We start from the raw sequence: 23,663 nt of genomic DNA, 5'->3' as shown, positions 1-23,663 counted from the left end.
TGTGCTCAGTGCCAACCCTGAAGTAGAAGCCCCAGATAACACACAGCCCACCCAGGGGGGTAGAGCCCTGCCCTCAGCAGTCTCTGCCCGTCTGTTTATGAGTCTTTAGACTTTGGGGCTACTTCTTTTCTCCCCAGAGCCCAAAGAACTTTACTGTCCCTTAGTTTCTCTTCTGTAAACCCAGAGACAGCTGAAAAAATGCATGGTCCTGGTAGGGAAAAATAGCTCTCCACAAAGTCACTAGGTCACACTGGTAGGGATTGGGTGTGAGGGGACTTCCTGAGCCCGGGGTCCTCTCTTCAGCCTGCAGTTCAGGGAAGCATGTAGGAGGTCCTGATCTGTTGCCTCATTTCTTTGAGCCACTAAGTCCCTAGCCCTCTACAGAGCCGCAGAGAAGACCTAAAGGTCAAAGAGTGTCTGATAAAGGCCATACAAAGCATTTAAAGAGAGATGAATAGCCTGGCCAAGTGTGTACAGAAGTCAGGGGAAGCAGCCAGAACTGGCCACAGACTGCAAGTTGGCAGATACCTGCCAGGAAGGGGCCCATGGGCTTGCAGGCAGGTGCTCAGCTCAAGTTGCCTGGAACTCCTAGGAGGCCAGAGTCTGGGAGGAGCCAGAAGCTCTTCTAGGAGTGTAACTTTAACCCTTTCTCTCCAGAATCTGGGCTTTTGTACCCTCTTCCTGACAGGGCATAGGTTCAAAAGACTGAGGAGTCTTCCCCTACTCAGGCCTTTTGTGTAGCCTGAGGTCCCGGTGCAGGGGTCACCCTAAGCTGTGTGAAGTGGCCATTGCTCATGGGACTGTCAAGGAAGGCTTCTCAGAGCAAGGACAGGAGGCATGAGGTATTGATGAAGCACAGAGGAAGCATTTAGGTAGTGAGAGTCCCATTAGCTCTTAACACAAGACTGGAGAGAAAGCCCAGAGCAGACCAGCCATGCTGTAGCTGGGCCTGGTGGGTCAGATTAGGATCTATCTGCCTCTCAGGGGTGGGCCTCTAGTCAAAATGTCTTGGCCTCACCTCCCCCACTGCTCCTAGTTGTGGCTGCTAAGTTTGCTGCTGACTTTTAGCACTAAGGAAGTCACTGCCTTAGGAGAGCACCCTGGGAGCCACCCGAGGGGAAGGCAGCCGGCCAATGGGGTGAAAGTTGAGTCAGGCAGGCGGATGTATGGAGCCCTTGCCCAGTCTCTGAGGCAGCAGTCCACTGGCAGGCCCGCCTAGCCAGCCAGAACCAGGCAGCTGCTTATTTTCAGTTTTCAGTTCTTTGGAAAGATTTGTTTACAGCTCCTGAGTCAGTGTTTGTGTCACTTAAGGGAGGTGCTCTGGGAAACAACAAACTTCAACCCTAATCCCAAGCCAGAGGCTCGCTGCAGGGGAGAAACAGGGAAGGCATTGAAGTGGGGAGACACCCCACCTCCCCTGCTGGCCTAGCATTGAGCATGCCTTGGGGGGAGTGCTGTGCCTTAGTACCCTACTCAGGACCTTTTGGGCCTAGCTCCTGCCTGAGATGAGAAATCAAGACTTTGTTTTGCTCTGGTGTCTGCAGCTGGTGTCAGCTCTAGCTCCAGTGTATCCCCTGTTTTTTGCAAACTGTTGCACCTGATCCTTGGTTAAATCTAAATTTTACTTAAGCTCAGACCTGTCTGTCTGGGTAGGGAGACCAGACAGAGGTTCTTAGCTCCATTTAGCAATGAAGACACTGAGATCCAGAAACAGAAGGTATCTTGCTCTTAAGCAACTTGGACTGGGTCACAGAGCAATATTCCTTCCACTCCTTCCCACTGTCTCCCCTCTGATAAAGGCCCCAGGATGTCTTGAAGCAGGGTCAATGGGGACACCTGCACCTACCACATCCTGGGAACATGTGGCCTATTCACAGGGATCCACCTAGGGATGCAGTGAGGGAAACCAGAACACAGTGGCTGGGATTTGAGCATATTTCAGACCCAAGAGGAGAGCTTTTAGAAAGGGCTGCATCGCCAGGATCTGGGAAAAGAGGGAGCTGTGAGCCAGAATAAGTGTGCTTGGTAGCTCACCTCCTACATTATCTGCTCATTCTGCTACCCACTTTCAGAGGAGTAATCCAGACCTAGAGAGAGTAATTTTCCTCTTGGAGAAGAATTGATAGAGCCAGGATTAGAACTAACTCACCAGCCAGTGTTAGCCTCTTGGTTTAGCAAGCCCTGGGAAGCCTCACATTTGCCTTCCATCACCACACCTTATTTCTTTTTTTTTTTAATATTTATTTTTTTAGGTATAGATGGACACAACACAATGCCTTTATTTGTATATGGTGCTGAGGATCAAACCCAGGTCCCGCCTGTGCTAGACCAATGTTCTACCGCTGAGCCACAATCCCAGCCCACCACATCTTATTTCTTCTGCATGCTTTCTTTTCTCCCCAGCAGAGCTCCACCTTTGGCATTGAGAGCTCCTTTAAGAACCTGTTGCTGGGAAGGCCTGTCATGTTCATGACTGAGTGTCCAAGTGCCCAGAGAGAGCAGATCCCTGAAAGAGAGAGGTTTAATGAACGAGCTGGTATATTTCATAGGGCACTGTGAGAGCTCTAGACATCTTGACTAGAGGCCCACTCAGACCATGGTGAAGCCAGTTTTGGCCTCCAGCCTGGGAGAGTGGTGTCTCTCTCTCTCTCTCACACACACACACACACACACACGCACACACGCACGCGCACACACACACGCACGCACACGCAGGCACATGCATACCTATCAGGTCTCCTGAGAAACCTCTTGCAAGTTACTCTTTCAAAATGCCTTCCAGAGGGGTTGTGTCTGTGGCTCAGCAATAGCACACTTGCCTGGCTTGTGTGAGGCACTGGGTTCGATTCTCAGCACCACATATAAATAAATGAAATGTCTCTCAAAACTAGAAAAAATTTTTTAAAAAATGCCTTCCAGACATTTGACCCCACGTATGACACCCACTGTCTAGACTTCAAGGGCCTGCAGCTCCTGTAGCTCTGACAGTCCTGCATCCCCAGGAAGACTGATGGCTCCTGCAAAGCACACACTGTACTGACCATTTTCTTGTGACCCCCCACTTCCAGGAGTAGTGTAGGAGTATTTCAGAGGAACAGTTAGTACATTTGGGGGCATCCCTGCTCTGAGCAGCTTCCCTTATGCCCAGTTCCTCCAAGGTTTATGTTTTTGGTTAGCAACCCTGATGAAGAGTCCTTTACTACTAATGAAGATGTTTTTAACCCTTTTAAGGTCAACAAAAGCCAAACGCAGATGAATGTGTGTTCCATCATTCCACACCCTTGCCCTGCCCTGTACACAAAGCCAAGTCCTGTCCCTGTCCTGTACCCGGGCCTGGGCAGTGGAGATAAAGCCCTCTAGGTCACTGAGTTAGGTGTGGGAGCTGGAAGGTTGGCTAAATCAGCCACACTGGATTCAGCCCCAGGGCAGATAAGGCCTAGCCAGCAGCTGCAGGCTGCACTCATGCTCTCCCCTGTGAGCTCATGCCCACCCCAGCTCTTTTGAAACCCTATCTGTCTTTGATGCCAGCTCTATGTAAAGCCTCCATGGACCTTCCCAGCTATTATTAATCACTCCTTTCTAAGTGCTCTAAGCTTTAAGCCTCATCTCTTTGACTGTTGGGTAGGTCTATATCTGTCTCCCCTCCAGCTTTCCTGTCCATGAGGACAGGAACCATGGCTGCCAATTGCCCATAAGCATTGACCAGATTGAGTTAATCTGAGGCTCCTGAAAGGCTTGATGAATCACCAACAGAGGTCTCTTATGCATGAACTGAGATAGTTGACCCTTGGAGCCATAGAAAGAAAGACCCATCTAAGTCTCTCCAAAATGGAGAATGCTTCTATTCTGGCAGATGGGGAAACAAGGTCTGATTTTAGGATTTGAAATAGAGGACCAAAATTTTAGGTCTTTTCTCATCTACCTCATAAATATCTCCCAAGCTCCCTTTCGCTGTAGCAGAGAAAGAAATAGAGCGTAAGGAATAGCTGATGACCCAGAGGACTAGATGGGACTTACATTACCTCTAAACCCCAAATAGATCAGGAAACACTCACTTTGGATCTTGGGAGTGGAGGGTTGTACAGAAACACACAGTGCTGTGGAGACCCGGAGAGGGTCTGGTTTAACCAAAGACCTGGTGCATAGTAGAACAACCTCCACTGGTTCTAGAAAGAATGAGATGTTTGCTGCAAGAGGCAGCCTCCTCCCCACCCGCTGTAAGTCTCTGGTCACCACAGCTTGGTCCTACCCATTTACTGGCCTAGCAGCTGCCAAGCTACCATCTTGAAGGTCAGTTTTCCACCCATAAAAAGGGGCAGGTAACCTTGAGGGCTCCTGCCAGTCCAGAATTCTAACCACTAAGGAAATGCATACAAACAGAGCAATAGACTCCCTTCATATCGTTCTGGCTGCTATCCTAATTCTTTGGTGGATCTCTGTGTCTCCTAGCGCTTAATTAACTCTGAGCTCTGGAGGCAGGAAATGACTTCTGTTCATTTCTGTCTCCCTTTCACAATTGACATTAAAAAGGATAAATGAAAAAAAGGATTACTGAATGTTACTGGTCCTGGAAGCAACTCTAGCTAGGCCTCAATTTCCTATTAGTGGAAAGTGGGGGAGGGGTGGTGTAATCTCAAGGGTCTCAAGCTGCTGACTCGGTGCCTAGGGAGAGTGCAGTGTGCTCTCAGTGCTCTAGCAGCTTGGGAAGATCTTAGCGCATGGGATTTGGGACAGGGAAGAGATCTATCCATAGGGCATGCTGCATGCTATAAAGTCAGCCAGATTAGCCTGAGGGGCTGCTCCCAACTCCTTTTAGCACTGCCTCTTCCCAAACTGGCCTTCACCTCTTCCCCAGGACCCTGCTCTCAGATACCTCAGGTGGCTTTGCTGTATAGCTTTGAGCGCCTTTAGCACAAGAACCTGACAGTATAGAAGAGAAATGGGATGGGGAAGGTTGAATGAATAAATGCGTGAGTCAGAGAGGAATTCAGAGGACCACAGTGCCATTACCCAGGCAAGCACTCAAAAGCAGAACAAGTGATGCCCAGAACGAGTGGGTATGTGCTTCATGGTACCTGGCAGCTCCAAGAACTCAAAGGACCAAACAAAGAATGTATTATTCACCAACATCTCCACAGGAGCTAGGTGTAGTCCCAGGGTCACTCGTGGGACAGTCCCAACTCCAGTCTAAGACTTATATAGACTCTTGCAGCAAAAGAAGGGACGAATCTTCAAACCTCTTCTAGAGAGGATGGCCCCCTCCTTCCCCAGAGGTACAGAAGAGTCTGAGCCAGGTTCAGCTGTGCTACTCAGAGCAGTAGGGTTCCTCTGCACTGTGATTTTATCTTTAATGACTCAGGGAGAATGATGGGCCCGCCTCATAGGGCTGAGGTAAGGATTAAACAAGGTGTGTAAAGGGCTTTGTAAACCAGTCAGCTTTACCTAAGTGTTAGCCAAAGGACCAAAACATGAGGAACCAAAGTCATGTCCTCAGTGCTAACTTAGCTGGCTTCTTCCTCTCCAGGACAAGAGTGAAGCCACCAGGGGAGCCCTCTCCCAGAGGCCTTGTCGCCCCAGACCTAACTCAATCCCTCCCAACCTGCCTGAGGAAGAAACTCGCAGGATTGCTCGGATATTCTCTTCCCAGTTCTCCCAGAAAGACTGATGCAGCCTGAGAGATGAAGGGAAGGAGCCACCTGCCGCCCTCCCTCAGCCTTGTCCACTTTGCAAGAGGTACCAGGTCTGTTTCCCCTGGGGCTGCCTCAGCCCTGAAACTACCACCAGCCTAGTCCGTGGACTCATTCTGGAGGAGTGTTCCAAACCAGCCCAGCGTCCACCTTCTAGTACTCCCAATTTCTTCCTCTGTGGTGAAGCAAAGACTAGAAACAAAATGGATTCCAGCACCTGAGTAGCCTACTCATCTTTTGACCAAGGGACCCAAGCAGGCATCTTCAGTGGAGAAACTCCTCCTAGTGTCCTCTTGCTGTCTGCTGACCTGAGCCCACCTCTATGGAATAGGATAGGCCATTTTTGCCTTAAAGATTGGAGCCTGGGGAGTTTGTATGTAGTTTGTATGCATCGCATGTAACTGAGGAAATCTTAGGGCCAGCTCCAGTTCATTTGCCTGGGAATAAGGGTATTTTATAGAAATAAATTATTTTTATGCTGTGCTGAATTAATAATAGGAAAGGAAGGGGAAATCACCTCCTTTAAACTGTTTATCTGATTGTCTGAAATTCTAACCATGCTTTTAACTTATTGTTTTTACCCAGATCTGAGGTCATTGTTCCCACTTTGTTTGAATAAAATCATTTTGATGTTTGTATTCATACACAAGTGTTTCTTGGGTTGGTGATTGCAATGGGGTGCTAGGAATTCATTTGTGCTATAACTACAGAAAGAAAGCTTGACAGCCATTCAGTTCCCCCAGAGAAATTCATCCAGAACAGGGGACCATGGTCACCATGAGACTTCTAAGCTCCCCCAAACATCAGACTGGTCCAGATTAGAGTGACATCAGTATTTCCTTTACTGGTTCTTCTCCCCTCTTCCCACACACCAACCACTCCCTATTTATTTCCCTTTGCTGGTTCTTGAAATCTGTCAGTAAAGTGGGAGGGTCTCCTGGAACATGACCCAGAAAACATGATCTCTGGGCTAGGCAGCTTGGACAGACCATAGCCAATTGAGCAGCTACTGTAGACAAGTCTCTGTGGGAGGATAGGAAGGGGCACAGATGTACAGCGTGTGCAGTGTGGCTGAGCCACAAGGCTGGGAGGGGATTTCCATGGAGGGCCCTGCTCTTCACCCCCAAGCTCATGTCATTTCACTCCAGTCCTCGGAACAACCCTATAACCTACATATCCTGATGTCCCTTCTAAAGTGAAGCCCAACAAAGTTTTGCCTCTATTTATGTAGCTAGGAAGTGAATCACCACATAAGATAACCCCAGAAGTGTTATAAGGCTCAGTGACCAAAACAGGGTACAGCCAGTAAGTTCTTTGAATTCGGGGAACCTGAGAATGGAGGAAGAAAGCATAGAGGCTACAGCAGGCAGGGAAGGCTTCCTAGAAGAAGCAGGTCTGAGGTGAGCCCAGAGAATTGGTCAGGCCATGGACAGCTGCAGAGAGAACCAGGAAGGCACTTTGGGCCCCGAGCAACTGGGGACAAAGGAGAGCAGTCTGGCTCTACTGTGCCTCCAAGCTCATCTGTAAAGACAGATACTGTAAGAACCCTGGCTTCATGGGGTCGTGGTGAAGATCACATGAGACGACATTTTTTAAAAGTGCTTGGCCTGCAGTTGGCACAGGTTGGAAGTTTAGGAAATGTCAGCTCCACCCCTGCTTCTGAAGCTCTTGGAGCCAACTAGTAGGAACAAGCTCACCAATAACTGAGGAGCAGAGCACAGCAGGCCAGGCCACAAAGGGTGCAAATGAGGCAGGAGCCCGGGGCAGCAGCTGGGCTCCCTTTGCTGCCCTGGGCCTGGCCTGCCCCACCGCTGTTTATCCTGACTCCGTGAGCTTCAGCTTACCAGTGTGCCTCCTCCCCAGTGCCATAGAAGCTGATCTCCCTCCCAGGCCAGCCCAAAGATTCTAAGGTCCAGGGCTTCACCTCCCTTGGGGCACAAGAAACCTCCAGAGTCTAAGGGGTAAAGCTTCAGGTAAAGTATTCCTTCCAAATCCTGTTCCTGTAAATAACCTGATAAGTCAAGTGAGGATAAGGCCACAGGAGGACATGGGCCACTCCTGCCCAGGCTGAGAGTAGCCTCAGTGAACACAGAAACACCCTGTGCGACTAAGACCCACCTTTTACGCTCACAGAACATGTTATTTACCAATATCTCATCCCTAGAAGTTGGATACATTTCCCAGTGATAGCTCCTTGAGGCAACATGACTTAGAGTCAGGCAGCATGGATTCTGGATATGTTTGTCCCCACCAACAGAACCAACTAGAGTCTCGCGGACTTGCTTTTGAGCACCTCATCCACAGATACCTAAAAATAGGTGTTTCTGATCATTATATCCCAGCCCAAAGCGCCAACCTTGGAACTTCTAGCAAGGGCTGGACTCTGGATACAAGGAGCCCAGGTGGACAGACCTGCTCTCGGGAATCTTCCAGGCCAGAGCAAGCTGAGCCCTCCCTCCCTCTCTCTCAGTTTCTCCAGAACCTGCTGCTCCCTTTTTTGATTCCAACTTGTCTCCCCGTCATGTGTCCCCTCTCATCCCCCACCACCTCTAGGCTAGAGTTTCCAGGCAGAACTCACTCAGAACCTACTTCCCTCAGCCTGCCCAATCTCAGCAGTCCCAGCAGCCCCTTCCCTTATACCACTGAGGCACCTGCCTGTTCTGCTGTCATTAAGGGTGGACAGACAGATCCAAGGAAAAGGACAGATGCAGCCCAAGCTTTGCATTAACCTTCTGACCACCTGCCCAGTGATCATGGCTCTGTGCCCAAGTCCAGAAATGGCTTCTGCCTGCTCCTCAGCCCCATCTGGTTAACTCTTCTCCTTCCCTGCATTCTCCCTCTCCTCCCCTCCCATCACTTCTCCATGTCTCCCTCCTCTCCTCCCTCTGTCATCTGAGGCCCAAGTTCAGCTAATGCCCAATCCTTATTCTCAGTGTCTATGGGAGGAGTCCACAGTAACTACTGTAAGAACCCTTCCCTCCCTGCCCCACTCCCTCTGTCCCCAGCCAGTCCATGCTGAAGCTTCCAAGTGTCACAGAGAACAAGGGTCACAGTGGATAAGCCCAAAACATTACAGTCTACAGGCTGAGGTCAGGCCTTACTTTCTTGTACTAGCCATAGATCTTGATGAGTCATTGTCCTCCTTGAGACTTGGTTTTCTCCTCTATAAAATAAGCATTAAAATATGAGGATCTTGGGCTTGGGATGTAGCTCCTTGCAAGTATAAGGCCTTGGTTCAGTCTCCTGCATGGTTTAAAACAGTTGGGCACCATACTGTGCACTTGTAGTCCCAGCTACTGGAGAGGCTGAGACAAGAGGATAGCTTGAGCTCAGGAATTCAAGACCAGCCTTGAACTGGACACCATAACATGGCCCCATATTAAAAAAAGAGAGTCCTCAGTAATCAAAAAGAATGAAGTATTGATATGTACTACAGCATGAGTGAGCTTTGAAAACAAAAAACTCCTATGCTAAGTGAAGGAAGCCAATCATAAAGGAGCACATCCTGTAATTATGTGAAATGTCAAGGACAGGAAAACTATAGTGACCGAAAGTAGGTTAATGGCTGCCTGGAGCTGGGGAAGAGGGAAGGGATGTGACTGCTGAGGTGAACAAAAGTCTTTTTGAGAGATGATGGAAAATGTTCTAAAATAGATTGTGGCTATGGTTGCACAACTCTGTGCTAAAAAACATTTGAAGAATGGCTTTTAGAAGAAGTTAATTGCATAGTATGTAAATTATATCCCAATAAATCTGTTATTTTTTTTAAATTATGTATTAATGTGAGGGGATTTTATACCTTTATTTATTTATTTTTTTATGTGGTGCTGAGGATTGAACTCAGTGCCTCACACGTGCCAGGCAAGTGCTCTGCCACTCAGCTACAACCCTAAGCCTAAATCTGTTATTTAAAAAATTTGGTACTCTTAATAGTACCTACCTCACAGCAGTATAAAAAGTAGAAATAATGTGTATAAAATATCTATAACTGGCACCAAGATATGATGGCTTCATTGCTAATACTAAGAGGAGGCCCTGAGAGCCCTGCCAGTCTATCTGGGGGGACCTTGATATTTAGACTCTCAAAGGTGACACCCCATATACACCTGTCACTGAGGTAGCTCTTTCACAACTTGAAGGAATGAAAGGGCCCCAAGTCAAGGGAGCTGAACCAGACCTGGAACTCCCTGACCCCCTCCCCTGCCTGCCCCTCTCCAGCCCGCCTCTAGTCAAGTGATCAGACTGTCAACCAACCTCTCTAGGATTAGGTTTCAGGTCAGCTGGTGTATAAGACCTGTGCCAAGCCAGAAGCAGCAGAACAACAGTGAATGGCCAGGAGGAGCCATCGGATTCCTCCTACCACCCCCTGGGATGGAGCCCTAGGGATCTACTGAGCTGCCCCTGCCCTGGCTGGGCTTACAGGTAAGACAAATTCCCCTCTCCCACTTACCCCTATCCCTCCCCTTCTGCCTGTTCTCCCTTCCATGGAGGTTTTCAGAGGCAGCTAGGAACCATGATAAACTGAGAGAAATTCAGTCCAGGCCCCACCTTGTCAAGAGGAGGGAACTGCAGCCCTGGGAAAGTCCTCAAACCCCACACCAGGACCGCACACTCGTGCCACTTACCCAGGACTCACCCTTACCCTGCTGGCTGCCTCTGGTGGAATTATGAAAATCCCCACAGATATGAAATGACTTTTTCAGAACTTTGGCTCCAAATCTCCAGGATTCCCCTGAGCATAAAGCCCTCTCTCCCCATGAGGGTCCTGGGGCCCTTTTCCTGAGTAATGATGATGGGGGCACCTCTGGCCTGAGGCCCAGGCCAAGTCACCTGTCAGAGGTTTATGGAGCCCATGGTCACTGCTCAAATGGCTTCCTCAGTGGAGATGCTGTGGAGGGTTTGTCAGGGACAGTGGGGCTGGATAGACAATATGGATGGACATCTTAGAAAGGGGTCCTCTGCCCCCTGCTTCAGAGCTACCAGGGGAAGATTTGTGTATATTGCAGATTCCTGGGTCTCACCTGAATCAGGACCTCTAGGGCCTAGGACTGAGAATCTGCTCTGTAAACAAGTGGTTCAAGGGATCCTGAGCTCCCCCTGAAGTCTAGGACTCTGGGAGGAGCAAAAGGCACTAGTTGTGTGACAGGCCTAGGTGCCAATCTCAGCTCCATCAATTCAGCTAAAGCCTTCAAAGCAGAGCTACCTTATAATAGTACCTGTACATGTTATAAAGGGGTCAAATTAATGTCTACAAAACCCTCAGCACAGTGCCAGGTGCAGGAAGCACTCAGCAAAGTTTAATAGGCCCCACAGATAAGACTTCCCATCCTCAGATTCCCCAAGAAAGCTTCTGGAACAAGGATTCTAATCTCGACTTTCTCTTCCAGACAGCAGCAAAAGTCTGCTGGCTTCCAGGGCTCTTCAAGGAACAGTTGAGGAGGGTGGAGAGCAGGTGGAAAGAGGTCAGGGACCTCTAGCCTCAGGGAAGCCTCTACCTTTCCCTACCATTGTCACCCCCCCACACACCCACTCACATGTGGCTTTTGTTTTCTTCTCAGTACTGGGGATTGAATTTAGAGGGACTCTATCACAGAAATACATCCCTAGCCCCCCACCTCTCTCTCTCTCTCTCTCTCTCTCTCTCTCTCTCTCTCTCTCTCACTCTCTCCCTCTCTATCTATCTATCTATATTTGTTTTTTGAGAGAGAGAGAGAGAATATCACTATGCTGCCCAGGCTGGCCCTGAGTTTGCTGTCCTCCTGCCTCAGCCTGCCAAGTCACTAGGATTATGGGCATGCACCACTGTGCCACTGTGCACATGTGGCTTTTGACCTGAGTCTGTGCCCATCCATTCTGTTTCCTGTGGATGGCTCAGGACTGCCCTGGATGTTGCTCCAGCTTCACCCCTGGATGTTGCTCTTGACCAAGTTCAGATTTTAGCTTGACTTGCTGGCAACATTCCAACAACCTCCTCCCTGGTGCCTGAGCCTCCCTTCCACCCATTCTTGACAGCTGCACCAGCATCCTCTAACACAGGTCTGACAGTGTCATTCCACCAGCCATTCCCTGCTGTCCACTACATTAATCTAGGCTTTTGAAGCCCTCTTCTATCCATCCTCAGGGGCATCTCTGATCTCATTTGCCCTTTCCTCACTTCAGCACTTGGGCTCAAACTCCTGGCTTCTCTGAGTGCCTTCAGAAGCACTTAACGATATGGAGAAGTAGACAAGTAGATCCTGCACCTGTTGGTGGGGCACCCCTTCTCAAGAAAGTGTGGGGTGCCAGGCATGCTGGCACCTGAAATCCAGCAACTAGGAGGCTGAGGCAAAAGAATTGGAAGTTCAAAGCCAACTTGAACAACATAGATCCTGCCTCAAAAAAATACAAAGGTCTGGGGCTGAAACTCCCCTGGGTTCAGTACCCACTACCAAAATGAATAAATAAATAAAAGTGTGGAATCAGGGGTCAGAGACGGCTGGAGAAAAAATGGATTCAGAAAGGAAGACATGCCTGATGGCCAGGGGAGAGTAGGCTCCCCAGAGAGATAGGCCCAGCCTCAGCAGGAGACAAAACCCATGAAGTGCCCTCTGCAGGTCCTGACCCAGCACAGCCCCTCCACATCAAATGGCCTTGGGCAGAGGATGTCCTGAACTTACACATCCCTGATGGGAATCCCACATCTGCTCACTGTGTGGCCCAGGGCAAGCAGGTCAGTTTGAAACATGAAAATAGAACAAAAACAATGTGTAGTGTTTTATAGAAAGGATACTTAGCCAGCAGGAGACAATAGAGAACACAGCCCCCAAGGGCCTCAGATTCATGATGCCAAGGCCCCTACAGCCCAGCTCACTTCAGAGGAGAAGAGGGCAGGGGAAATGCCAGGGCTTCTCGGGGAAAGAGGCCACCAGGATGCCATGGAGAGAGCCAGCTGCTCCCACAGTACATTCCAGTCCCAGCCTCCCTGCTGGGAAGGAGCCCAGGGGCCTGGCTGGCTTTCTGTAGGGCACAGGGCAGTGGGGAAGGCACAGGCAGAGGGTATTTCTTCCAGCATGCCTACAATACTGTCTCCTCAGCCAAGTTCACCCTGAGCATCCCTGTGTCACCCCACAAAGCCCTTCCTGGGCTCTTCTTGGGTGGCAAATCAGGCATCAGGAAGACAGACTTAGGGGTGAGCCCAGGAGAGGCTAAGGCCTGACTGTCCCACCACACAGATCTCAGCTGCGCTGGCCCATTCTCTTCTCTGCCAACTGGGGCAATGGGGTGCTCGATGACCTTCCTCACCAGGCTCCATGTCTGACACTGCCATTCTCACAGGTTATTTTTCACATCATTCAGTAACTGCTGAGGGCTTTAAATGCCTTAAGAAAAGACAAGAAGCACTCTACCACATGCACAGGTGCATAATTCCCCTCATAGTTTAGCACCCCTCAAAATGCACACAATCAGGGCTGGGGGTTGTGGCTTAGTGGCGGAGTGCTCACCTAGCATGCATGAGGCACTAGGTTCGATCCTCAGCACCACATAAATGTAAAATAAAGATATTGTGCTCCCCTAAAACTAAAAAATAAATATTAAAAAAATGCATACGATCATTGTAAATTCACTCATCAGTGAGATTTATATCCCAATTTTAAAAGTTTAAAAAATAAAAATGTAATGAAAATCCATACTGGGAAGAATCAAATAAAAGCATCCTTTCTTCAGGGAAAGACTTCTTAAAGCCACACTATTGCAGGCTTCTAGATGGGGATCCAGTAGCTAGTGAGTCCCAGCCTCAGCCCATACCCCCCATCTTATCCCACCTCCTTTACTCTCTTTAAGTAATTCTACACATGTTCACCTTCCTTATGAGAATGGGAACTCCTTGAGGGCAAGGGCGAAACCCAATTTATTCTATGTCTTTTTTTTTTTTTTTTTTTTTTTGCTATTAACTAGCATGGTGACCAAGAAATATCTGATCTGGATTCTGGGTCAGGGTATAGCTCAGTGGTAGAGCTCTTGCCTAGAATGTACAAAACCCTGCATTTGATCCCCAGCACAGAAAAATGTTTTTTTTCATGAAATTGTCATTTATATATTAGTATGAATTAGCAGATCAGTTCCTTCCAAAGAACAGGCTTTTCCAGGGGCTGGGTATGTAGCTCAGTGGTAGAGCATTTGCCTGGCATGTGTGAGGCACTGGGTTCGAGCCTCTGCATCACATAAAAATAAATAAAATAAGAGTATTGTATTGTATCTATATAAAAAACTTATATATATATATATATATATATATATATATATATATAAAGGCTTTTCCAAAGAGAGGTGGTAGCAAGCAAGCATTAATTCATGGAGCCTGAATGGAATGTGTGGCTTGAGGAGGCAACAGAGAGAAAAAGGTAGTAGATGGCAGTCTTGAAAGAAGGCTTAAGAGTCAAGGGATACCAAGTATTGAACTCAGGGACACTCAATCACCGAGCCACATCCCCGCTCTATTTTGTATTTTATTTAGAGACAGAGTCTCAATGAGTTGCTATGGGCTTCACTAAATTGCTGAGCCTGGCTTTGAATTTTCAATCCTCCTACCTCAGCCTCTGGAGCCACTGGGATTAAAGGCTTATACCCCATCTTTGGGCACCAAATTCACTACAGATGGCCGGAGTAATCCATATTCCCATTTGCCCAAGAGTGGTTAAATGTGTACCTAAGATCATGTCACTCATTAGTAAGTCTTGAAGACAGGCTCAGACCCCAAATTTTCTGGTCACAGGCCCAGAATTCTATTGCCCTGTAGGGAAGGTGTGCACACTCTGTCCACTTCACAATTCTATGGGACTGGCTCTGGCTCCAGGCGTGGGGTCACTAAAGGTTCAGGACCTCAGCACACCAGCAGTGTATGTGAGTCAGGATGCTCATGGGCATGACCTGCTAAGAGATGGCATCCTCACCAAAGACCTGATTGTACAAATATTCAGATTACAAGAACACAGGACTGCCTATGATGGTGTGCCAGTTTCTCAGTGTCACCAAGACTAGACATAGACTTTCACATGCAAAAGTGCCCTTGTTAACCACTGGTAAGAGGGTGCAGGCACAAGTGCACACCAGTGTCAGCATATATGTACGTGAACTAGAGGTGTACATGGGCTCTAGCAGAACAAGAGGAGACAACACATTCACTTGGTCCAAGATTGATCCTCCCCTGTCTGAGATGCTCCTCAGTGGAGTTAGGAAAAAGGGGGCATGTGCCAAGCCAGACAGAACAGCTGGGACTGCCACAAACATTCAGAAGGCGCTGCATTAGCCCACCTCCCTCAGAGCTGACTGCAGGATGCAGCAGCTAATCAGTCAGGGCCCACTCTTCTCCCAGCTCCACCAACAGCATCAGTCCAGGAATCCATCAGTATTAGGAAGGAATGTCTCATGTCTCTAGTCACAGAAAAGGAACCACAAATGAAAAGAGTTTTATTTACTTTGTGTATGAGTATATTAAGGCATCCTTGTGTAAAAGATATCTTCATCCAAAATGAATGACAATTTCATTTACTCATGAGGAGTATAAGCTCCAGTTGTTAGGGAGAAAGATCTCAAGTGGTGAGACACCTCAGGGAGCAGGATCACCAAACAGCCTGTCATAGGAAGCAGCTGCATGCTGGGGAGAACAGGGTGTGTGTGGAGTCAGAGCCAGGCCTGGTCCCTGCCAGAGCCTGTTTCCTCATCCATACAATGAAGATATCACCACCAGCCTGCTCCCTGGTGCTGAGGGGACAGGGTGAGGATTGCAAGATATGAAGGATGGGAAAGTGACCTGTTTTTATAGGCTAAACTCAGACAACTTAAGTGTGGCAATGCCCAGGCTTCTTACTTTCTAAAGCTCCTTCCGGCTGCAGGGTACCTGGAGATGGGGCAGGGTAGGCAACCCCGGCTCCATCCACCTCCCCTGGCCTCCTCCTGCAGCCTTCTCCCTGCACTAAAGCCCAGAGCTACCAATTGACCTCTCTCTTTGGACATCACTGGGCTCTGGAGGGACAGGGCCAATCTTACTGAGAGGATGGTTGGACTGAAGCCTTCAGAAGTACCTCCCACCACCGCTGTGAAGTGCCTGGGGGCGGGCACTGCGGCCTGTTTCGCAGACCTCCTCACCTTTCCACTGGATACAGCCAAGGTCCGCCTGCAGGTAGGTACCCTTTGGCCAAGGGTAATTGTTCACATCAAAGGAAAGATTAGTCACCCTCCACAGCACCTTGGCAATCTGTCAACACACACTTCCTCACTCAGGGCAGGGAAGGAGTGGGGACTACACTCATTACCCAGGACAAAAAAAAAAAATATCTAAATGCCTTGGCATGATGTGGCAGGTTCCTTCCCTGATTTGTAAACCAAAATGTGTGAGGTAAAGTTAAGGCATTAACTGTGACCTTGGGCAAGCCACTAACCATTTATAAAATAAGGAAAACAGTCCAGGTGGATGCCTATAATCCTAGCCACTCAGGAAGCTGAGGCAGGAGTATCCTAAGTTAAAAGCCAGCATCAGCAACTTTGCAAGGCCCTGTTTCAAAGTTAAAAATTTTAAAAGGGTGAAGATGAAGCTCAGTGGTAAAGCACCCCTGGGTAAACCAGTACCAAAAAATAATAATAATAATATATTAATTAATTAATTAATTAATTAGTTTATTAAAATGTGAAAAATCTGCCCCTCTAATTTGTTCTGAGACTCAAACGCCACACCCCTCCTTTGTGAACCGTAAAATGCTGCACAAACCTCAGTTCTTTTCACTGTGAGGTGATGGTCATGCTTGTCCTCAAGGTCAGTCAGGCAGGTCCTGCCCAGGCGGGGCCTCTGCACACAGCACTTTCTGGGAACCCACCCAACAACTCAGGTCCTCATGGTTGTCCCTCAGATCCAGGGAGAGAACCCGGCGGCACAGAGCGTGCAGTACCGCGGCGTGCTGGGCACCATCTTGACCATGGTGCGCACCGAGGGCCCCCGAAGCCCCTACAACGGGCTGGTGGCCGGCCTGCACCGCCAGATGAGCTTCGCCTCCATCCGCATCGGCCTCTATGACTCTGTCAAGCAGTTCTACACCCCCAAAGGAGCGGACAGTGAGTGTCCGCTACCCCGTGGACGCCAAGGGTCATGTCAGGCGCAGCTCGCACGTGGGTCAGCACACCCTGCCAGGCCAGAGCAGAGGCAGAGCCCGGCCTAGGGAAACTGGTAATAGATGCAGGAAAGGAGGCTCTGACGTGACAGGGACACAAGGACTCCAGTCCTTCCATGGAGGAAGAGGGCCAGCAGCACAGGGCGACCCTGGGAGAGCGGGCTGGGGAGAGGGACCTTCAGCGTGCAGCTCTGGCCCACTCCCTCTGCTCTCCCCAGATTCCAACATCGCCATCAGGATTTTGGCGGGCTGCACCACGGGGGCCATGGCAGTGACTTGTGCCCAGCCCACCGATGTGGTGAAGGTCCGATTTCAGGCCAGTGTGCGCCTGGGGCCCGAGAGCCACAGGAAATACAGCGGAACTATGGATGCCTACAGAACCATCGCCAGGGAGGAAGGGTTCAGGGGCCTGTGGAAAGGTAGGCTCCCGGGGACAGGGGACCCAGCATGGCACATTCCACTAACTCCATATGAACGTCCCCAACAAAGAAACCTCCCACACTTGCCTCAGATTCTGTTCAATTTACCAATCCTTCACCTTCTGTCAGGGAGCTAGAAATGAATGTGACACGTCCTCACTCTGATGCTCTCAGACAGCAGAAGAGATAAGACAGGTCAAGCAGTCTACACCTCAAATAAGATGTGCCAGGTGTCCTGCCAGAGGTGGGAGAGACCAGGCTGGCTCCAGAGAGAAACTGGCACCTAAGAGGGCTTCAAAGACTGAGCAGGCTCCAAGCGTGTGGAGATGGAAGGGCAGGGCCTCCTGCAGGACACAGAGCAAAACCAGGCAATGGAGGAGCCCTATTGAGAGGACTGGGGTGCAGTGAGACCCAGAGAGGAGGGGACTTCCTTGGGAACAAAGACTTGAGTGTTCCTATGTATCTACACCGGTGCCACCTGGACAAATGCTAGACTCTCTCCCACATCTGGGCCTGATGTGTGAATCCTTACAGAAGAAACAGTTGTCCCATGTAGTTTAAGGGTGGGGTGCCTGGGTCACAGTACTGGCTTGCACTCCATTTCTGAGTGCCCCTCCATCCCCAAGCCTGACCGCCCCCCACCCTAGTGAAACTACTCTTCTAGAGTCCTATCAATGCTACATTCTGTCACTGTCCCAAGAACCCAGATTTGCTCTTCCAAATATGACTTCTTTTTCTGGCTGCATCTGGTGTCAGGGGGTGCATTTTAATTTTGACAACTATTGGAGATTATCCTCCAAAACATAGCCAAATGAACACAAGTGGGCCCCTCTGTTTCCTTTCTCTAAGGAAGATCTGAGAGCTGTTAACTCTAGAAAGAAGAATGGGATCTGCTTGGATTGGTGTATGTTGTGGGGAGGTCCTCCTAGCTGAGATCATGGCAGTGGGGCACCACTGTGGTCCTACAGCCAGGACATCCAATTCACCATTCCCCATTCAATAGCTCCTGCTACCTTCTTCACAGGAACTTGGCCCAACATCACAAGGAATGCCATCGTCAACTGTGCTGAGATGGTGACTTATGACATCATCAAGGAGAAACTTCTGGACTCTCGCCTGCTTACTGGTGAGGCCCTGGAGTTGGCATCACCCACAGGCAACTGAGCTTTAAAAGAAGCAGAGAGAAGAGCAATGCCCAGTTCGGGACTTTGACAAGTAGGAAAGAGGCCTGGCCACAGGCCAGAGCCCTGGGCTCCAGGCACCATCTCTTACTGTGTGTCTGAAAAAAAGGTTTCTCACCTTAACTTCCATTTCCTCCAATAGAGTATTGGGCTGGGTGACCTTATTAACCAGGGACACCCATTTCTGATTTGCTAGGACTTAATGAGAGATCAGACTATGAAAGAGAGAGACAATACTTTCCTGTGCTCAAAGAGTCAAAGTTGAATCACAGATGATGAATGCACGTGGTGCACTCACTCCTTGATATTTGCTCTTCCTCCCCTTCTACAGACAACTTCCCCTGCCACTTTGTCTCTGCCTTTGGAGCTGGTTTCTGTGCCACAGTGGTGGCCTCCCCAGTGGATGTGGTGAAGACACGGTATATGAACTCATCCCCAGGCCAGTACCGCAGCCCGCTGGACTGTATGCTAAAGCTGGTTATCCACGAGGGACCCACAGCCTTCTACAAGGGGTAAGCCTCCCCCCTGCCTCCAGCACCCCCTCCCAGAGAAGTTAGTCTTCCTTGTTGTCTACTGTGCCTGCCAGTCTATCAGGAGATGCAGTGAACAGAACAGATGTCAATGCCACAAAGGAGAAGTGTCAAGAATTATGGGAGTTAAGGGCTAGAGCTGTAGCTCAGTGGTGGAGCACTTGCCCAGCACATCTGAGGCACTGAGTTCAATCCTAAACCCCACATTAAAAAAAAAAAAAGTAAAGGCATTGTGTCCACATACAACTTAAAAAAATTTTTTTTTAATTATGGGAGTTAAAAAAAAAAAAAAGCGAACCAAACCTGATTTGGAGAGTTAGGGAAGCCTTTTTGAGAAAAAGGAGTATAAAGATAGGTTAAAATACTAGAGGAAGAGGTGGTTTGTAATTCCAAAACCTTTCGGCATCTTATCACCCTGACTGCTCATCCCCACACTCGTGTCAGCTGAGGCGCCATACTCACTGTGCCAACACTTACGTTTCTGTGCCTTTGCATTTTCTGTTCCCTCGGCGAGGAATGCCTTTCCCTCACCATCTGAATGCTCTTACTCCTAGCCATCCTTTTAGACTAATTCAAATGTCCCCACCCCCCTAACATTCTCATGTATAAGTTTTCCTTTCTTCCTGAAAACTTTAGCATTAACATTTGATTCCATCTTCATCACCTCCTTGTCTTGTAATGGAGCGTTTGCAAGGTTAAATTACTCCTTACCCTGGAGTGCAAGGTCTTTAGAGCTAAGGACCGGTGGCCTATCTGTCTTTCATCTCCCAGAGTTCCTGGCACAAAGCAAATGCTCAATAATGTGATTTTAACCATCATCCTGATAGCTAAGCCCCCTACATTGTCTCAACAACCCCCTAACTGTGTAGCAGACCCACCCTAACCGAGGAAGAGAGTATATCTCAGAAAAGTAACTTGTCAGAGAGCAAAAGTTAAAATGGCAGAGCCCTGGCTCAAACCCAGTCTGCCCAACACCACACCCAGCATGCTGCTGTATCTCCCAGTGGTAGCTCTTAGCTAGGCCCTCTCACCTCCACCACTGAAGCCATCAGCAGATAATTAGTTTAGACCCAAACAGCAAACAGAAGCCACTGGAGGGTGTCAGTTGTGGGAGAGTGTTCTGCTAAGTGCCCCTTTTGTAAAACCTTAAGTGATAGCCACTTGTCTCAGTTTATTCTTCCACTTGCCAAAAATTTATTGAACATCTTGTGTGTACCAGGCCCTGTGCTATGCGTCCCTCAAAGAGCAGCAAACAAGTAGATGACATTAGTCAATGCTTACAACAACCCTATAGGGTAAATACTGTGATTTTCCTCATTTCCTTCTCAGAACTGGAGATTGAACCCCAGGGATGCTTTACTACTTAGCTACAGCCCCCTCCCCAGTCCTTTTAACTTTTTTTTTTTTTTTTTGAGACAAGGTCTTGCTAAATTGCCAAGACTGGCCTTGAATTTGTAATCCTCCTATCGTAGCCTTCCAAGTAACTGGGATTATTTTTCTTATTTTAAAGATAAACAGGCTCAGAAAAATTAAGTCATCTTGTCCAAGTTTGTAGAGCTAGAAAATGGTGGAGCCTGACTCAAGTTCATATATATTGCCACAATGCTATAGTCCCCATGAGGATCTAGGATCCTGAGAGTGACAAGCAACCAGCCAGAAAGCAAGAGAGTAGGGGACAGTCCAAACAGAGCAAGCAACATGGACAAAGGCAGGGGAGTGAGGAGGCCCAGCATCGTCAGGAGACTCTAACTGGTTGAGTCTGGGAGCAGCAAAAAGGCCTGGGATCGGAGTGGACACTATGGGAGAGAGGCTGAGAAGAGGGCACAGTTGAGGTGAGGACTGTCTCCCCTCTGCCACCACAGCACAGGCAGGCTCTCCGGAGCTGGGCTCAGTTTGGTGCCCTGCAGGCCTCATCTGCACTGCCCCAGCTTCCCACTGTCCTGGTGGGGCCCTCCTCAGGGGCAAGAGATCAGGGTGTAAATGAGCCCAGGAACCCCCAGCAGCAGGGTGGAGTCAGGTCACATGGCTCATTTGAACCTTATATCTGGTATTTACTAGCTGTGTGGCTTTGGTTGAGGCCTCCCCTGGGCCGCAGTTTCTAAAACAGAAACCTGATGACAAACATAGTAATCATACCGAATTGTTGTGAGAATCGAGTGCCTGACATGGTAACCTGGCTCAAAATGTTAGTTTTCTTTCCTCTCCTGACTCTAGCTTCTGTTTGAAGCCTCTCGGCAGAGAAGAAAAAAATGGAATGGATCTCAGAAAATGCTTGAGACAATCAAGGTCCTTTGGCACAACTCGGTGCCAGTGAGGACACAGGAGAGCTCACAGTCCCCTCCTCCTAATGCTGTGGTTCTTTTTTTCATCAGATTCACCCCCTCCTTCTTGCGTTTGGGATCCTGGAACGTGATGATGTTTGTAACCTATGAGCAGCTGAAACGGGCCTTGATGAAAGTCCAGATGTTGAGGGAATCTCCATTTTGAGCAAGACAAGAAGGCTGCTTGGTACTTACCTTGCATGAGGCCAGTTAAGGATGGAATAAAGCAGTGGACTCAGGCCCACAGGGATCCAGGCCCACACATGTTTACAGAACTGCGTACTTGTTGCTGATTCAAGAAACAGAACTGAAAGAAGGGGAAGGATTTTGGTCTTCAGTGCTTCGTCTAAAATCACCCTTGATTTGCACTGACTTAATGGAAAATAAATTATATTAATTTTGAAACCCATTAGGTTGGATGCCTAATATTTAGGCAAGAGTAAACAGATCTTCTGGATAAAAGGGAAGTTTGCACACTTGCATACCCAGATAAATTGGATTAGATGATGACTTATAACAGGAAAGACCACCAGAGTGGGAAGGAGTACACATGAAAGTCAGCTGAGGAGCCTCGAGGGACACCACCGACGCAACCCAAAGCTGAGACTGCAGCCTCCACAGTCACCCAGGGGTCACCTGCCTACTGATCCTCATGAGTCCACCAAGGAGAATCCACTGGGATTCCAAGAAATGTGAGAAACAGAAGGGAAAACTCAAACCTGTGCCGCAGGAGCCCCGCAGGGCCAACCTGAGGCTGAGGCCTGGAAATCTGCCCTCTCAGAGAACACAGGAGAATCAAGGGGGCGCCTCAGTCCACTTCTGTAAAATAGGTAATAATCTCTTCCTACCTCACCGGGGTGTTAGGAAGAACAGTGAGAAAGAAGCTGGGCACGAATCCACTTTATAAAAGCGAAAGCTCCTACAGGCCTAAGTATGAGGACAATGCCTTGAGAAAGACTTTTTTTGGAAAAGAGAGTAATTGCCAAGAAGTTTTTGAAAAACACAGTTGTCTAGTGGCAAGACCAGAAGAACCTGGGCTGCAAGTGACAGTGGATGACAGGAGCCACGGGAGCCCCACTCCCCTGCACCCCTGCTCCCAGGCCCCACTGTGAGGCACCTTGAAGGACGTGGGCCTTGGGGAGAAGAGAGCCTGGCCTAGAGCCTGAAGCAGCTGGATTCAGAGTCTTTGGGAAATTAGTGTGATTCAGTGAAGGAATTCTGACCTTCAGTGTAGGAATAAGAACAGACGCTTTTCTGCATTCTCTTTCTTGGATAGAATTTTCTCCCTTCAGGGTTTTTATTTGTCAGGGTGGAGCCAGATCTAACTCCGTCTCTGTCCCTTTGACTGCAGGCAAGTTGATCTACCTTCTAGGGGTTTGGCTCCTCCATCTGCAAAAGGCGAAGTCGAGCTGCCTGACCTATTTTCAAGCTTAAGACTGAACATCTTTCAAACTGATAATGGGGACCCACAGAGCCAGTGGCCATTCTTGTTTCTCAGGAGCATGATGTGGCTCTAGGACAGGCAGAAGAGGGTCTGGATCTTACCACACCCACATTATTAACAATTACCTCAGGGAATCCTTGCCCCTCAGAGTCCTCCTAGAGAAGCTGATGACAGTCCCTAGCTCACTAGCATGTGGTGGGGGTTGATCTAGAACACCCTGCAATACAGGAGGTCTCCTGTGTCATTTCTTCCTCTCCTGACCTGACTCATCCACATCAGGAAAAAGTGAATCTCCATCCTGCCTCAGTACTTCCTGACATTAAATTGTAACTTGAGATCATCTACATATACAAACTGAATAGCTCAAGCAAAAGGGAAAGAAAGAAATTATTTTGACTTAATGTCTGATTTAACCTTTAAATAAAACTTCCACTTACAAGTTTCTTTCTTTTGACTTGAATGATGTGTGCAAATCATTCTTACATTCCTAATCTCCATTTGTAACTTTCTAGGGGCCAGGAACATGTCTTCCATGAATTTCTATAGGGCAATATTTGGTGGGGTAGGTACCTGGGATTGAATTCAGGGGCATTCAACCACTGAGCCACATCCCAAGCCCTATTTTGTATTTTATTTAGAGACATGCTCTCTCTGAGTTACTTAGCACCTCACTTTTGCTGAGGCTGGCTTTGAACTCGGAATCTTCCTGCCTCAGCCTCTGGAACCACTGGGATTACAGGCGTGCACCACTGTGCCTGGCTCTATATAGCAATATTAATACATCATTTATTCAGGTGATATTATAGTGAAAGGGGAGGGAGAAAGATAAATTCTAAGAGATTTTTTTTTTTTTTGGTACTGGGAATTGAGCCCAGGAGAGCTTTACCACCAAGCTACATCCCCTGCCCTTTTCATTTTGAGAGTCTGTCTCACTAAGTTG

General features: G+C 48.6%; 2 protein-coding genes across 7 annotated transcripts in view; both read left to right on the top strand.

Moving 5' to 3' along the window:
- C2cd3 (C2 domain containing 3 centriole elongation regulator) overlaps positions 1-6,336 on the top strand; it is a 143,547-nt gene extending 137,211 nt beyond the window's left edge. For 4 of the 6 annotated variants that reach the window (XM_021725087.3, XM_078046662.1, XM_013357718.4 and 1 more), the window contains one exon: positions 5,525-6,336. In XM_021725087.3, the coding sequence (XP_021580762.2) occupies positions 5,525-5,665 (141 nt within the window). In that variant the 3' untranslated portion in view covers positions 5,666-6,336. The remainder of the gene's footprint in view (positions 1-5,524) is intronic. The other 2 variants (XR_013437797.1, XM_078046664.1) reach the window with 1 other exon arrangement.
- A 3,241-nt stretch (positions 6,337-9,577) lies between these two features.
- On the top strand, positions 9,578-23,162 carry Ucp3 (uncoupling protein 3). Its single transcript, XM_005323185.5, has 7 exons — positions 9,578-10,109; positions 15,627-15,846; positions 16,571-16,772; positions 17,047-17,247; positions 18,272-18,373; positions 18,760-18,940; positions 21,331-23,162. The coding sequence occupies exons 2-7, from the start codon at positions 15,721-15,723 to the stop codon at positions 21,443-21,445; spliced, it is 927 nt and encodes a 308-aa protein (XP_005323242.2). The 5' UTR covers positions 9,578-10,109; positions 15,627-15,720; the 3' UTR covers positions 21,446-23,162.
- Positions 23,163-23,663: the final 501 nt, after the last annotated feature.

The sequence above is a fragment of the Ictidomys tridecemlineatus genome, chromosome 4 (genome assembly GCF_052094955.1).
Source record: "Ictidomys tridecemlineatus isolate mIctTri1 chromosome 4, mIctTri1.hap1, whole genome shotgun sequence".
Taxonomy (NCBI): domain Eukaryota; kingdom Metazoa; phylum Chordata; class Mammalia; order Rodentia; family Sciuridae; genus Ictidomys; species Ictidomys tridecemlineatus.
The sequence above is the reverse complement of the archived record's forward strand: the minus strand, read 5'-3'. Positions and strand labels throughout refer to the sequence as shown.

Excerpts from the sequence above, each read along its gene's own strand:
- Ucp3 (XM_005323185.5), top strand. The coding sequence starts at position 15,721 with ATGGTTGGACTGAAGCCTTCAGAAGTACCTCCCACCACCGCTGTGAAG. Across the intron at positions 16,773-17,046 it reads CACCCCCAAAGGAGCGGACA|ATTCCAACATCGCCATCAGG; the intron begins GTGAGTGTCCGC and ends TGCTCTCCCCAG. Across the intron at positions 18,941-21,330 it reads CCCACAGCCTTCTACAAGGG|ATTCACCCCCTCCTTCTTGC; the intron begins GTAAGCCTCCCC and ends TTTTTTCATCAG.